Source organism: Trichechus manatus, unplaced genomic scaffold (genome assembly GCF_000243295.1).
Source record: "Trichechus manatus latirostris isolate Lorelei unplaced genomic scaffold, TriManLat1.0 scaffold00053, whole genome shotgun sequence".
Classification (NCBI taxonomy): domain Eukaryota; kingdom Metazoa; phylum Chordata; class Mammalia; order Sirenia; family Trichechidae; genus Trichechus; species Trichechus manatus.
This window is the reverse complement of record NW_004443989.1, coordinates 11597486-11610402: the sequence shown is the minus strand read 5'-3', so window position 1 is coordinate 11610402 and position 12917 is coordinate 11597486. Positions and strand designations below refer to the sequence as shown.

The window sequence follows — 12917 nt, the reverse complement described above, 5'->3', positions numbered from 1 at the left end:
ATCAAAAAGAGACAAACAGAAAATATAAAAGCCTAACAGAAAAGTATCTGCGGATTCTGGAATATATATTTTTAGTAGTTAAAAATTATATAAGTTCACTTAAAAAATTTTGGGAAACACAGACAGTAAAAATGAGGCAATAAAGACCACTGACGTCCCACTCACCAGGGATGGCCGATGTTTAGCATCTTTGTGCTCTTCCTCTCAGGCCTTATTCTACTTCCTATGATGCGCACACACACGCACACACACAGAGCCTGCGTGCACACACACACATTTAAAACAGACCTGGAACCACACCCCTTGATGGGCTGCTTGGCCTTTTCCATGCCAGCCTTTGTTGAAATGTGACCTTTATTAACTGTGTAATAATTAACTGTTAGATGCTGGATGTCTAAACATTTCTATACTGTTGTAGTTTTTAAGTTTTTTAACATTAAAATGACACCTCTACATAGACATCTTTATAAACAAAAAAAAAATCCAAAAACACTGCCGTCGAGTCGATTTCAACTCACAGTGACCCTATAGGGCAGGGTAAACTATACCATACGGTTTCCAAGGAGCAGCTGGTTAGCAGCCATAGCTCTTAACCACTGTGCCACCAGGGGTCCAGACATCTTTACGGATGTTGATATTTTTAAGGCAAATTTCTAAGAAGTGGATGGAGTTAGTGGGTCAAAGGAAATGAAATTATAGGTTCTTGGTAAGTTGTCAACTATCTCCTCTGCAAGTTAAGCTGCTTATACTCACCAGGGTGAGTGGATGTCCATTTCACCTCACTCTCAGCACTGCTGGGCTCCTGTACTCAATTGACAAACCTCGACCACCACCAGACAACACAGGACACCAACCAACACAGGACACCAACCATTACCAAGCAAACAGAAAACGGCCTCGCATTTGTTCTGATTGCCTCTGATGACTGGAAAGGGTTATGCTTTTCTGTGGTTATTAGCTGCTTGCATTGTTTTTGTTCTCTGCTCTTGTTCTTCGTCCATTTTCTAATAAGTTCTTTGTATATTAAGGATTGTAACCCTTTCACTATCCTGTATTTTTCCTGGGTTATTTACTTTTCATTTTGTTTTGATGTGGTGTCTGACATTCAAGAGTTTAAGGTTTTTATACAGTCAAATCAATGAACTCTCCTCCCCTTGTGAAGTTTCTTTCATTTGCTTTTAGCTTAGAAAGTCCTTCTCCATTTACTTTATATTTTTCTTCTACAAATATGACTGATTTATTAAAGTTTCCTTTTTCTTAAACGCTACTCTCCAGTCTACCTGCGATCTGTTAGCTTAAGTATACAGAATGGGAGGAGACTCTAAATTCCTCCCTGCCAGCTATCCTGGCTGCACCACTGAATGGTTTTTCTCCTCTGGTGACAGGGACGCCACTGTTGATGTGCACACTCTCCCTTTCTCTGGGGACTGCTCAGGGGATGGGTGCCCAGGAACCCACCTACTCTCACCCTAGATCCATATCTGCACACAGGTTCAAGTGTATTTAATCTCCCTATATACTGTTCCAAGGTTTCACAGTGTATCTTGCCCATGTGCACTTACAGAAGTACCTACAGGTTTTTCATTAACCTTATTAACTTGAAGAGAATAAATATCTTTTCAACATTAAGCCTTTTAATACAATAAATGAAGTATCTCAAGTCGACTTTATGGGCATCAGCAAAAGTTCCCAGTTTTCTTCATCAAAGGTCCTGCCTTTTCTTAGATGTTTAGTTAGTGTGTTACTCGGAACAGGAGTCTCCACCACCACCACCTGGCTTTGTAAGCGGCTCTCTGTGAACCAGCATCTAGTCGTATTACAGGACAAGATTTTTAACACATTGCCTCCTTCTGTGTGTGAACTTCTGTTTAATCAGCATTGTGCCTGCTGTTTGCTAACAACTCCATACCAGGAACAACACCCAACATTTAAAACTACCTTCAGGACACATGGGATCATGGCTTTAAGTTCCTGTTATCTCAGCCAAAGTCCCGAAGAGCCACGGCCCCATAAACACATCCTCCTGGAAAAGCAATCTAGGAAGGAAGTGAAAACCATTTGATCATCCCAGGCCATTCTGTACTTGCTTTCACCTTTATACTTCCTGTGTTATTCTCCTCCTGAAACCCAGCAGGAAACCCAACACCTTGGTTTCAGGTTCTCATGAGTCATCAGAATGGTGCAACCCTGTTAGCCCAAAGCATCCTAACACTGGAGGGGCGTGGACGGAAACCGAGAGGTGGTCAGCAGCTGTGCCTTGTGAGAATGGAGCCACACCAGTATTTACCGACCTTTACTGCAGTCATGGGGAAGGAGAAAAAGGGCTTTAGCTTATGCCCAGATTTCAGTGTGGAAAATCCTATGTTTCTGGCCTCAGGGAGGCTGGCCAGCCCAGGTCCTCCACAGTCTTAGTCAGCTGTCTTACCAGAACACTAGCTCCTTTACTAGCAGGATGATGCCTGGCAGGTGTGGCTAGTGCCACAGGTGGGCCTGGGCACCCCACCTCCCCGAGTGAGCCCTGTGCAGACCTGGCCCATAGCAATGATACAAATATCCTTTCAAAATGTATGCAAATTTAAAAAGTGAACTATTATAAAAATTTAAACAAATAGTATTAGAGGTACTGAATACAGAAAATCACACAGGGCACAGGGGTGAAGTAAGCTGGGGATGCTCGTGTAATGGGTCACTTCTGTAGATGACATGGTCAGATATGACTGAGCCAAACCCCCCTTCATGTCTCTCCCAGACTCTCTGGAAAAATGAGCTCCGACATCGGTCGTCAATTTAAGAGCAGGTGTTTTGGGAAGAATGACTGGGTAAGCAATCAATAAAGAGTTCACTTGGGAAAAATGTTCACATAGTATGAGTGAGGGCCAAAGAGGCAAGATTAAGTATGATCACGACTCTAACAAATCTCCACAAACAAGTACAGAAACATTTCAGAGGGAGTAAACCACAGGGCTAGACCAGCAGTTGTCTCCAGGAACCTTTCCTCCCTTATTTCCCCTTCATTCTCTAGAAAGACACCCAAATGTTCTAAAAATCATTGTGTTTTACACTTATCCCAAGAAACACCTCCAATACTGTTTGTTTCATACATCTGGAAATCTTTCAGTACTGCTGACTACCACATGCTCTGAGGAACTCACTAATAACCTATGCCCAGTGGCAGTCCTCTGAGCTCAGGGATGGAGGACAGCTGTCCACAGCCCTGAGGCCTTCTCACTAGAGGGATGAGCAGTTACTACAGTAGCAGGCGACGTCATTCCCAGCTCACCTCCAAGCTCCACCACCCTTAGGGGAGCAAAGGAAACAGTGGTGTGCGCATCAGTAAATCAGACATGGCACAGTTAATACTGAACCAAGACATGCGGGGTGGAGTGCAGGCCAGTGTGCTCCTGGACTCCTGGTAGAGGAGGCACCTGAGGCACTGAGCTCAGGCCAGTTGGCTCTTGGGGCTGATGGGGCTGGGGGAAGCTCCTGAGAGCTCTCGAAACAGGGACCCGTCAGCAGGCACCTCTGTTCTGCCCTCGCTGATGCAGGCCTCTGGGCCTGTCACTTTGCTCTCTAAGACAGCCGGAAGAAACCAGGGCAGAAACCCCTCTGGAAGACAACTACTCTCCAAGACTGAATGACAATCATCCCCAACACAGATCCTAACCAAACGTGGAAAAGCCAGGGACAAAAGCAAACAACTGAACCAAAACAAAAAACAGCTCAATCCCCCAACATGTGCGCACCCCCCGCCCCCACCCCAGCACGCCACTTTCCCACTCGTGTACATGCTCACCACTGTACATTTTGAGGATATGGGTGGGAGAAACCAGTGTGAGTAGAAAAAGCTGGTGGGGGCCACGCTGGCAGGATTCGCACAACCTCTTCGAAGAAGCACAGGCCCTTCACCTCCCCAGTTAATCTGACGCTGGAAGTGGCCTTCCCTCCCACACATCTTGCTGATCTTATCATGAAGGCACCACGTCTTGTGTCTTTTGATCAAGGCCACAGGAGACAGACTCTCTAAGAGACAAAGTTCATCTTTACTACGAATGTTAATACATCTAGAAGCAAAGCAAAACATAAAGGGCCCTGGGTCCACTCCTAACACACCTCAGTGATGTCACCACCCACACAAGGACATGGGCATGAGTTATGCAAAGCAGCCCAGCACCAACCATGACTGGAAACTCCACCAGAACAGCTGCCAAGTGTGGTCAATGGTTAAAGAAGGATAAAGACAGACTAAAGTTCTCTTCTAAAAAAAGGGAATTTGATTTTTTTCCTCCTCACTTGACTATACTAATTTCTGGAAAGACTTAGAAGGCTTTTCCTAGCAGTTTTTCTCTCGTCTTTCATCCTGTGAAGCCTCATGGAGACAAATAAAGGGCCTGGCATGCTGCATGCCTCCCTGAGAACTCAAAAGAAACCAGGGCCCACAGTCGCCAAGTGTCACCCCATGTCCCATCCTAGCTCCCTATAAGTGTCACAATCACCTCCAAAGCGCACAGCTTCAATCGCAGCCTTTTCTGCTCAAAAGCCAGAGGGACAAGTTGCACCAGCTCTCTCTCTGCTGAGCTCTTCACAGCAGTCTCTGAATAACCCCCAGCACTTCGACCCCTCTTGGGAAAGCCACCATGTGGAGATCCTGCTCCTCCCAAGGCTGGGAGACCACCACTACTTTTTGCCGGATATAGCCTTCTCTGGCTGCACCGCATTGCTTGGCCCTCTCTTAGGGTCCTGAGCGCAAATGACGAAGACACAGACAGGATGAGGTATGACTTGTAACTCCTACTAATATGTCTCCACTTTGCATTCCAGACCAGACCTTGCAGAGGGCCAAGACATGCCAAATGCAGCCGATTCAAAATCCCACCCACCCACACACTCAATGAGAATTCCAGATCGCTCCAGAGCCCAGTTGAGGGCCTAGCCTGCTTGTCCTAGGGCCCGATGACTCATGCATGGCAGGGCTGAGAGTCACCTTCCAAGGGAGGGAGAAGGCAGGCAAGGCAGGCGTTCATTATTCAGTGGGAGGCAGAGAGTGAGGACACCTGGGGGATCATAGTCCCAATGTTATGACCCCAGATTGTGAAAACATGTTTCAATTTAATCCTGAGCAAGTAAGTCTGAGAAAAACCGAACTGGTAGCAATCATGATACACAAGTTCCCATGTACTTAAGTTTTAATTTCTGGTTAATAAGAAACAAAAAAAAATTGTACTGTTCTGGGTGGGTAAGATTTTTTACTGCTTCAGATGCTGAGGGCTTATTGTCACTAAGACTCACTTTCTGACTTTTCCAAACCTGTTTACATTCCTTGGTTCTTGTATCATCTTTCTACTCCTACCTGCCCTCGATACCCCACTATAAACAAATAGCTATAACTTTAGACAGAATAATGATTCAAATAGGATCTACAATACTCGTTTCTAACTCATAATTATACTTGTACACATCTGTATTTATCTAAGATTTATAGACATGAAACATCTATAATTAGATTTTGATACAACACCACTACTTATCTATTTATTCATCTCGTCAAATATGCGACTCTGGGAGCAATTCACTGGGTAAGTTGTCAAGGAATTAAAAAAAAAAGAAAAGAAAAGAAAAAGTATACACTTTTCCTCGAAAATGCACCCAGTATTTGACTTTCTTAGAGCCAAGCAATTAAGCAATAGGTGAGAACAAAGAGATTAGAAAAGTAAAATAAGATTTATTAAATTCTTAGAAGAGTTTCCTTTGCAACAATAGAAAGATCAGCAACTGTGTAAACAGACCTTTCAGCATTGGGGAATCTAGCTTTGAGCAACCTCCCGTCATCAGGAACCATAGAGAGAATGATGTCACTGGGGAATGGAGTGGGAGGCCTGGCCAACCTGCTCAGCGCGCTGGGATTCAGGACAGGGTGGTCTGGCCTGTGTCACGCATGTCTGCGACCCGCTTACAGCTGCCCTGAAGTGTACCTTTACGAGTATAAACACACCCAGAGACAAAGCAGATGTCAGCACAAACCAAAAAAGGACCCTGGGCCAACTCATCACACACTGTACACCTGAGAACAAACACTTAAGATGAGAAAAAGCATGCCGCCCTACGACAGCGGTGGAGGTGTCAGTCCTGATGTTCACACCCGTGAGATCGACGCCTCTGCTGGTGGACGACCTGCATGCCAACGGATGGCACTGAGGAGGCTATGATGAACCACTGCCTAGCCCAGCACCAACGCCAGGCAGGGCTACAACAGGAGACTGCTTCTCTCAAGAAATCAGAGAGGGCTAAAGTACTAATAGCAGAGAGCAAACCAAGGGAAACACAACATTGTTTGGGACAAAAGAGACAGTGGGGGTCCAAAGGACCAGCCAAAGCCGGAGATGCCCATTAGCCCTTCTTGTAACGCAGGTTCACCCACACCTGCAAGGAGCAAGTCTCAGTGCACAGGCAGATACCAATGGCAGCAATGAACCTGCAGTAAATTAAAATGGAAATTAACACCCCTGACCCAGAAAGCTAGTCTATAACAGTGGTTCTGAACCTTTCTGGGGAAGGATGAAAGTGACATGTGTGAGCCCTGAAAACCACGTTCCAATACGTGAGGCTCTGTACTAAGCGTCAGGGTTCCTGAACCCCGGGAACCTTGAAGTAGCTGACAGCCTAGGCAAAAGCATGGCCAGGGCACCTCTGGGTGAAGTAGGAACCTGAAGAGCACCCACCTGTAGGCACTCACAAATGCCATGTGGGCAGGTGAGGCCCTGGGATTGGTGAAGGCCCTTTCAGAGAAGTCATTTCCACATCTGGATGACCTGGAAGGATCAGGAAAACAACGAGGCTTTTAATTACTAGGAGACCTGCCTGAAGGTGAAGGACTGCTGGCCAGCGCCACCTTGCCAGGACAAAGAGGTGTGCCCTGCAGCAGGAGAACCTCCGATTTTAATCCCTCAAGGGGTGGGAAAAGCCCCAAAGGTAAACTTTAAAGTTTAAGGAAATCACTTTGAAGATGGCAGTTTAGGTACCTCTGACTGGAAGGTCCCAAATTACTCTTTATATCTAGAATAAAATGAATTTGCCTATGCCCAGGAACATTATAATTATCTGGCCTCAGCCTCACCAAGGTAACCTCACCCACTAGCATGGCTATAAAGATTAGAAGCAAGTATCTCAGAAGGGACTTCCTCTATTTACAAAGATGCATTTTACAGAACTGGTTGAAAGGTTTTGTTCTAGTCTAAAAATAGCCCAGATGTGGGAACGGGCAAAGGTCTCAAAAGCTGTAATCATAAGAGGAAAACCATCACTTGATGGAGGGAGAATGGGCCAAAGCGGCTCTATCCAGCGGTAAGGTCTGGAGGGAAGCTGGCGGGAGTTCCCAAGGCAGCTCTCCAACAGGACACGGTCTGGCAGTAACCTGACTCAGAGTGGACAGCCTAAGCCAGTAAGGAAGAACTCTAGGCAGGCTGGTGGGAAGAGACAAGGGGGTTCCCTCAGAAGAGAGAGAGGATCAAGCAGCGGCACGAGATGCAGTCTGGGCTGGGGCTGCCTTGGTGCCATGCTTTCTGCTGCTTTCCTCACTCGAGGCTGCAGGGAGGACAAGCACACAGCGGCCCAGGGCTAGCCGTCTCTTGGTCCTCACTACTGTTCACCTGCATCCCCCTCTCCTGGGGTCAGCGTTGTTGAGTGCTGGGCTGCAGACCAACCAGGAGAGTAACTGGGCATTGCTAGCATTTGCCATCACCTGCTCCGACTGTGAATGTCAATGGGACCCCAGAGACAATGCTCATGCAGATCCCCCCCTGCATAGAACCCCACCTCAGTCCGCTCAGTGGCTGAAAACAGAATCCTCCCACGTGGCTCTTCATACCTCAAAGTGTCATCTCCTATTTGAGGTGACAAAAGTTCTTCCCCTCCAGCTGATTAAAAATTCCTAGCCTGTCACAGGTTACCTATTCCTAAAAGGAGATTCAGATGTACACATCACTGCAAAGGAAACCAGCTACCTCCTGAAAAGTGGTCACGCTGGCTCGGGCTGCTCAAAGGGAGACGAAACGGAGCACAGTGTTGGAAATTCTGGTCTGGTGAAACCCTGGCCGCTCAGGCAGCAGCAGGAGATCAGTACCAGGAGGCCAGAGACTCACAGCACCGAGATGACTCAGCCACTGCACAAGGAGTATTCTAGGAAGAAAAGAAACAGGACACGAGCCCAGAAGGACAAGAAACCGTGGGGACAGTGACCCGATTTTGGGAAGAACTAAGCCAGTCAGGAGCCTCCTGAACCAAGGCTCATCAGCCCAGCTCAGACTGGAGAGCATCTGAATCCGTACCAACCCCTTCCCTAACTTCACAACCTGCTGGTGTGAAGCCTAGGGCTCTGAGGTTGGCTCCTCACTGCAAACTGCTGCGTCGATCTTTGTAACCTTGGGCTAGGCAATGGATTCTCAAATGACACAAAAAGCACAATCCACATAAAAAAAACAATGAGAAACTGACTTGATCAAAACGAAAAACTTCTGTGCTTCAAAAGACACTATCGAGACAGCAAAAAGACAACCTACAGAAGGTGAGAAAATATTTGCAGATCAGGAATCTGATAAGGGATTTACATCAGAGAGAATTCTTACAACTCGATAACAAAAAGACAAACAACCAATTAAAAAATGGGCAAACGACTTGAATAGATATTTCTCTAAAGAACATACACAAACGGCCAACGAGCACACAAAATGATGCTCAATATCATTAGTCATCAGGGAAATGCAAATCAAAACAGCAATGAAATTCCACTTCACACTCACTAGGATGTTGACGACAAAAAAAGACAGATGGTAATCAGCGTTGGTGAGGGAGCGGAGACACGGGAGCCCTCGTCCCGCTGCTGGAACTGTAAAATGGTGCAGCTGCTGTGTAACAGTCCACCTGGCCTGGTCTGCAGGCTCCGAGCTGTGGGAGGCAGAGCTTGGAACTGCTGACCCATGAGGCCAAGGCATTTTGGCTGCAGGCATGCAGCCAGTCACCCCTCCTCCTGGAGCCGCCCACCTCAAGCATCCGGACACCCAGGGCAGGCTGCCTACCTTGGTGGCTGCGGGGACCGGGGCTTTGGCTTCTCTTTCTCCTTCTCCCGCTCTTTCTCTCTGTCCCGGTCTCTGTGCTGTCTGTCCTTCTCGTCCCGCTTGGCGCGCTCACGCTCCCACTCCTCTTTCCTCCGCTGCCGCTCCTTGTCGCGCTCCCGCTCGCGTTCCCGCTCCCGCTCTCTCTGCCGGCGCTCCCGCTCTCGGTCTCGCTCCCGTTCCCGTTCTCGCTCTCGCTGTCTGTTCTCTCTCTCTCGCTCCCTTTCCCTTTCCTTGGTTAAAAAGCCAAACACACAAACTACTATTTAAACATTTGATTGTGAAAAGCACAGAGTAAAGAGCAAGTAAAAGAAGGAGGTCAAAGAAACAATCTCAACTGGTAATTTTATCTCAAAGCTTCTCCTTAAAACACAACGTGAAGAAAGAGAGCCAATATTACATTACAGTCAAACCCAAACTAAGCGGGAAATTGTTCTGAGCACTAATTCTACCTGGCCTGGCAGCATCAGACAAAGCCGGTCCAGAGTCCCACCACAATTACCTGCCGGCTGGACCAGCACCACCTGCTCTCCAGCAGTGTGGTCAGGCTGTGGGCTTAGCACTCTGGGCAGCCACTGAGCTGTAACACGGAGGAGCAAAGCCTTGTGCACGTGGGGTAAAACAGCGATACTCGCAGTGCACTTCGCTTTAGGTCTGGAATGGCATGAGCACCCCCAGAAGGTTGCTCTTTTTCTTTCCTAATACAATCCTCAAACACCTGCTTCAACTGTAACTCTGCTCCTATTTTTCATCTGGTGAACTTCTGAAGTTATGACAGAATAAAGTAAACGTTCATAGCATGTGTGAAAAGTTTTGAGCTTCACCCGCCTCTGGGGATGTGCAGCATGTGTCCATGCCCTTTGTCCCAGCCCACCTCAGGGACGAGCAGAGGATTGTGGTGAGAAGCAGCCTCAGGAGGAACTTCTGCTGACCCCAGCCAGAGGACTGCTCAGAGGGACATGGGGGCACAGGATGCCAGCCAGGGTCTTTCTGCACTGCAGGCGTTCACTCTCCACAGGCTCACCCGAGGGGTTCTGGGCAGCTACCCTCCTCTGCCACATATGTCCACGTATAACGACTGCTCCTAATCCATCTTTTCCTGTGGGTAGCTTTTCCCTGTCACCCTAAAAGCTCTAAAGTTCAGAACTCCCAGTCTGAAGCACAAGTATTTATAAATAAAGCGAACTCTCAGAGGCTCAGACTGATACAGGAGACACGGCGCGATGGCACAGTCTTCCAAGAGACACCTATGTACGCTCCAGCAGAGGCCCAGCACCGTCCTGAACAAGGCTATCAGACTGAAAGCGAATCAGCACTACAATTACAAATGTTATAACTAACAGGCTCGAAAACAGCAAGCTCAGGAGGATGACATCCCCCTCTCTGCAAGCCTGTGGTGTCAATAACCCAATCAGCAATCCCAATTTTAAAACACCACAGCTAGAGCACAGATAAACTCAGGAACTCCTGTGCAAATTACCACAACTTTAATCCATGAACCTGAATGAACTCTCCACAATCAATTTAGGTTTGAGATGAGTGCCTAGTGCCAACGGACTGCAGACCATAGAATGTCCTATACAAATGAGAGGGGGATGACTCTCAGGAACAGATTTCCCGTAAAGCCCAGACACGCGTATTCCATCATACTCACTCGGTAGTTATGATACGGTTCTGTTTCCGTATACTGCACCCTGAAGTTCTCGTACTGGCCACCACGCCAAAACCGCTCTACTTCATAGTCATAGTAAGGGTCTGCGTAAGGCTCAAGTCTGGAAAAAAGGGAGTAAAAAGCAAGTCTTATCACCTAGAAATATTAATGCAAAAACTTTACATAAAAACTTGGTAAACAGAACCCCACATCACATGAAGACTGACACAACACGGCTCGGGGGTGTGTGTCCCAGGAATGCAAGGTCAAGTCAATACTAGGAAATCTATTCATACGCTATACCCAATAAGAGACCTAAAAAGAAAATAATAAGACTTACACCCAGTAGATAATGAAAATGTCTTTGACAAAAATTGAACAGCACTCCTGATGAACATATACAAGAAGATAGGAAACAATATTTTCTTAACATGATAAAAATACATTTATGAGGTCAGGATGAAAGCCAGCAGCTGACAGATGGAAAAGCAGGAGCGATGTTTCCACTCAGGTCTGAGCAGGGCACCTGCCCATGGCCCTGACCACCCAGCAGGGTTAGAGTCATAGACACAGGCAGCTGGGAGAGGTGTAAGGACTAGGGAAAGGGGTGACATGCCCGGGATCTGCACACCATGTGACGCTATCCCCAGAACACAGAGACTGTCAATGACTAAGCGAGCGCAAACCAAAAAAACTCAGTAAGACAGAGGATAAAACACTAACACATAGAAACCAGCAGCCGTCACACATAACAACCTGTCACCAGACAGGAGGTAGAGAAAAACTCATTTAGAACTGCAAGAAAGAAGAAAAAATACTTTTAATGAGAAATGTGCAGAAGCTATCCGAGGAAAACTTTATAGCCCTTCTGAAAGACACAGAGGTAGATGAGACTAAACAAGCAGCAGCCTCGTCCTGGGACAGGCGGCCTCCACACCAGGAGCCATCAGCTCTCTCCAGCTGACTGATAAATACAAGGCAATCCCAGTAACAAGCCCAGTTAACAATCCTAGTAGCTTCTTGGTGGAGCTAGACCCGGCAATATCTAGGGGCACATAGAAAAAACAGGCATGCGAGAGGAGCAAAGTAAAAACGTAAAAAGACAAGACCAGCCCTCCTGACATGACAGCGTTCTAGAGAGCCTTCCCAGTTAGGAGGGCTGGGCTGGAGAAGAAGGAACAGATGGCCAAGGAAGGAATGGCAAGTCCAAAGCTGGACCCAGTATGGGCGCTGCAGGTGGCATCTCGCTGGGACAGAGATGGGCTTTTTTTTTTTTTTTTTTTAAGTAGATGGTGATGGGACAGTGGACTAAGCCCTGGGACAAAGGTAAGATCAGACCCTACCTCACACCACACACAAGAATAAGCTCTAAATGGCGGGAGTTGGCTTAGAACTCTTGGGAGACGGGTGGACGAAAGGGTATGTTCCCTGGCAGCAGAGGGTGGCCCGAGGGCCAGACCTTCCAGGGTATTTTTCAGTACCAGACCAAGTCTCTCCTTTGGGGGCCCTGGGTGGGGTAATCTGAGGCACCCATGCCGGCACCCCCAGCCTTAAGGGGGCCTAGCTTTGGGGAGGCTGCTGGAACCCCATGCCAGGTGCCACCCTCACCAGAGGTCCCTTTGCTTGTCTGTGACCTTAAGGCAGGCAGCTCTCTGGGAAACCTCCCCTCAGAAGTCCAGGTGTACCCTGACAAGGAGACTGCCTGGGCTAGCTACGGTGAGAGACAGTTCTTTACATTCCAAACAGCCAGCTACCTTTCAAACAATCTGACCCTCCCCACTCCCCAAACACTATTCAATTACAACGGTCAGTGGGTGCTGGAGAGACCTGTGGCGGCCCCAGATGGCACGGAGGAAGAGGGGAAACGAGACTTTCTTTGATCTCAGAAAAAAAAAAAAAACACTGTCCTACATACCTTTGCTAAGGCCTTTCCCAGGATGAGGGTGAGGGTGGTGTTCTGTGAAAGGAGGGTACGTGGCCAGTGGGTTTTTGGGAAACTGGTTCAACAAATTCAAAAGGCCTCTGGAGTGGTATCTTAGGTAAAGGGTGAGACAGTACACAATACTGGGGAAACCAGCACAACTTAAACAAGAAAAGGTCATGGAAGCACCACAGACACATCCAAACTCCCTGAGGGACTGAATTGCTGGGCGGAGGGCTGT

The 12917-nt window shown here is 47.5% G+C and overlaps 1 protein-coding gene across 1 annotated transcript in view; it reads right to left on the bottom strand.

The window, feature by feature from the left end:
* Window positions 1-12917, bottom strand: part of ZC3H18 (zinc finger CCCH-type containing 18) — a 53256-nt gene that overhangs the window by 15372 nt on the left and 24967 nt on the right. The window contains exons 8-9 of the mRNA XM_012555938.2: window positions 10759-10876; window positions 9069-9337 (exon numbers count right to left, since the gene is read on the bottom strand). Of these exons, the coding sequence (XP_012411392.1) occupies window positions 9069-9337; window positions 10759-10876 (387 nt within the window). The remainder of the gene's footprint in view (window positions 1-9068; window positions 9338-10758; window positions 10877-12917) is intronic.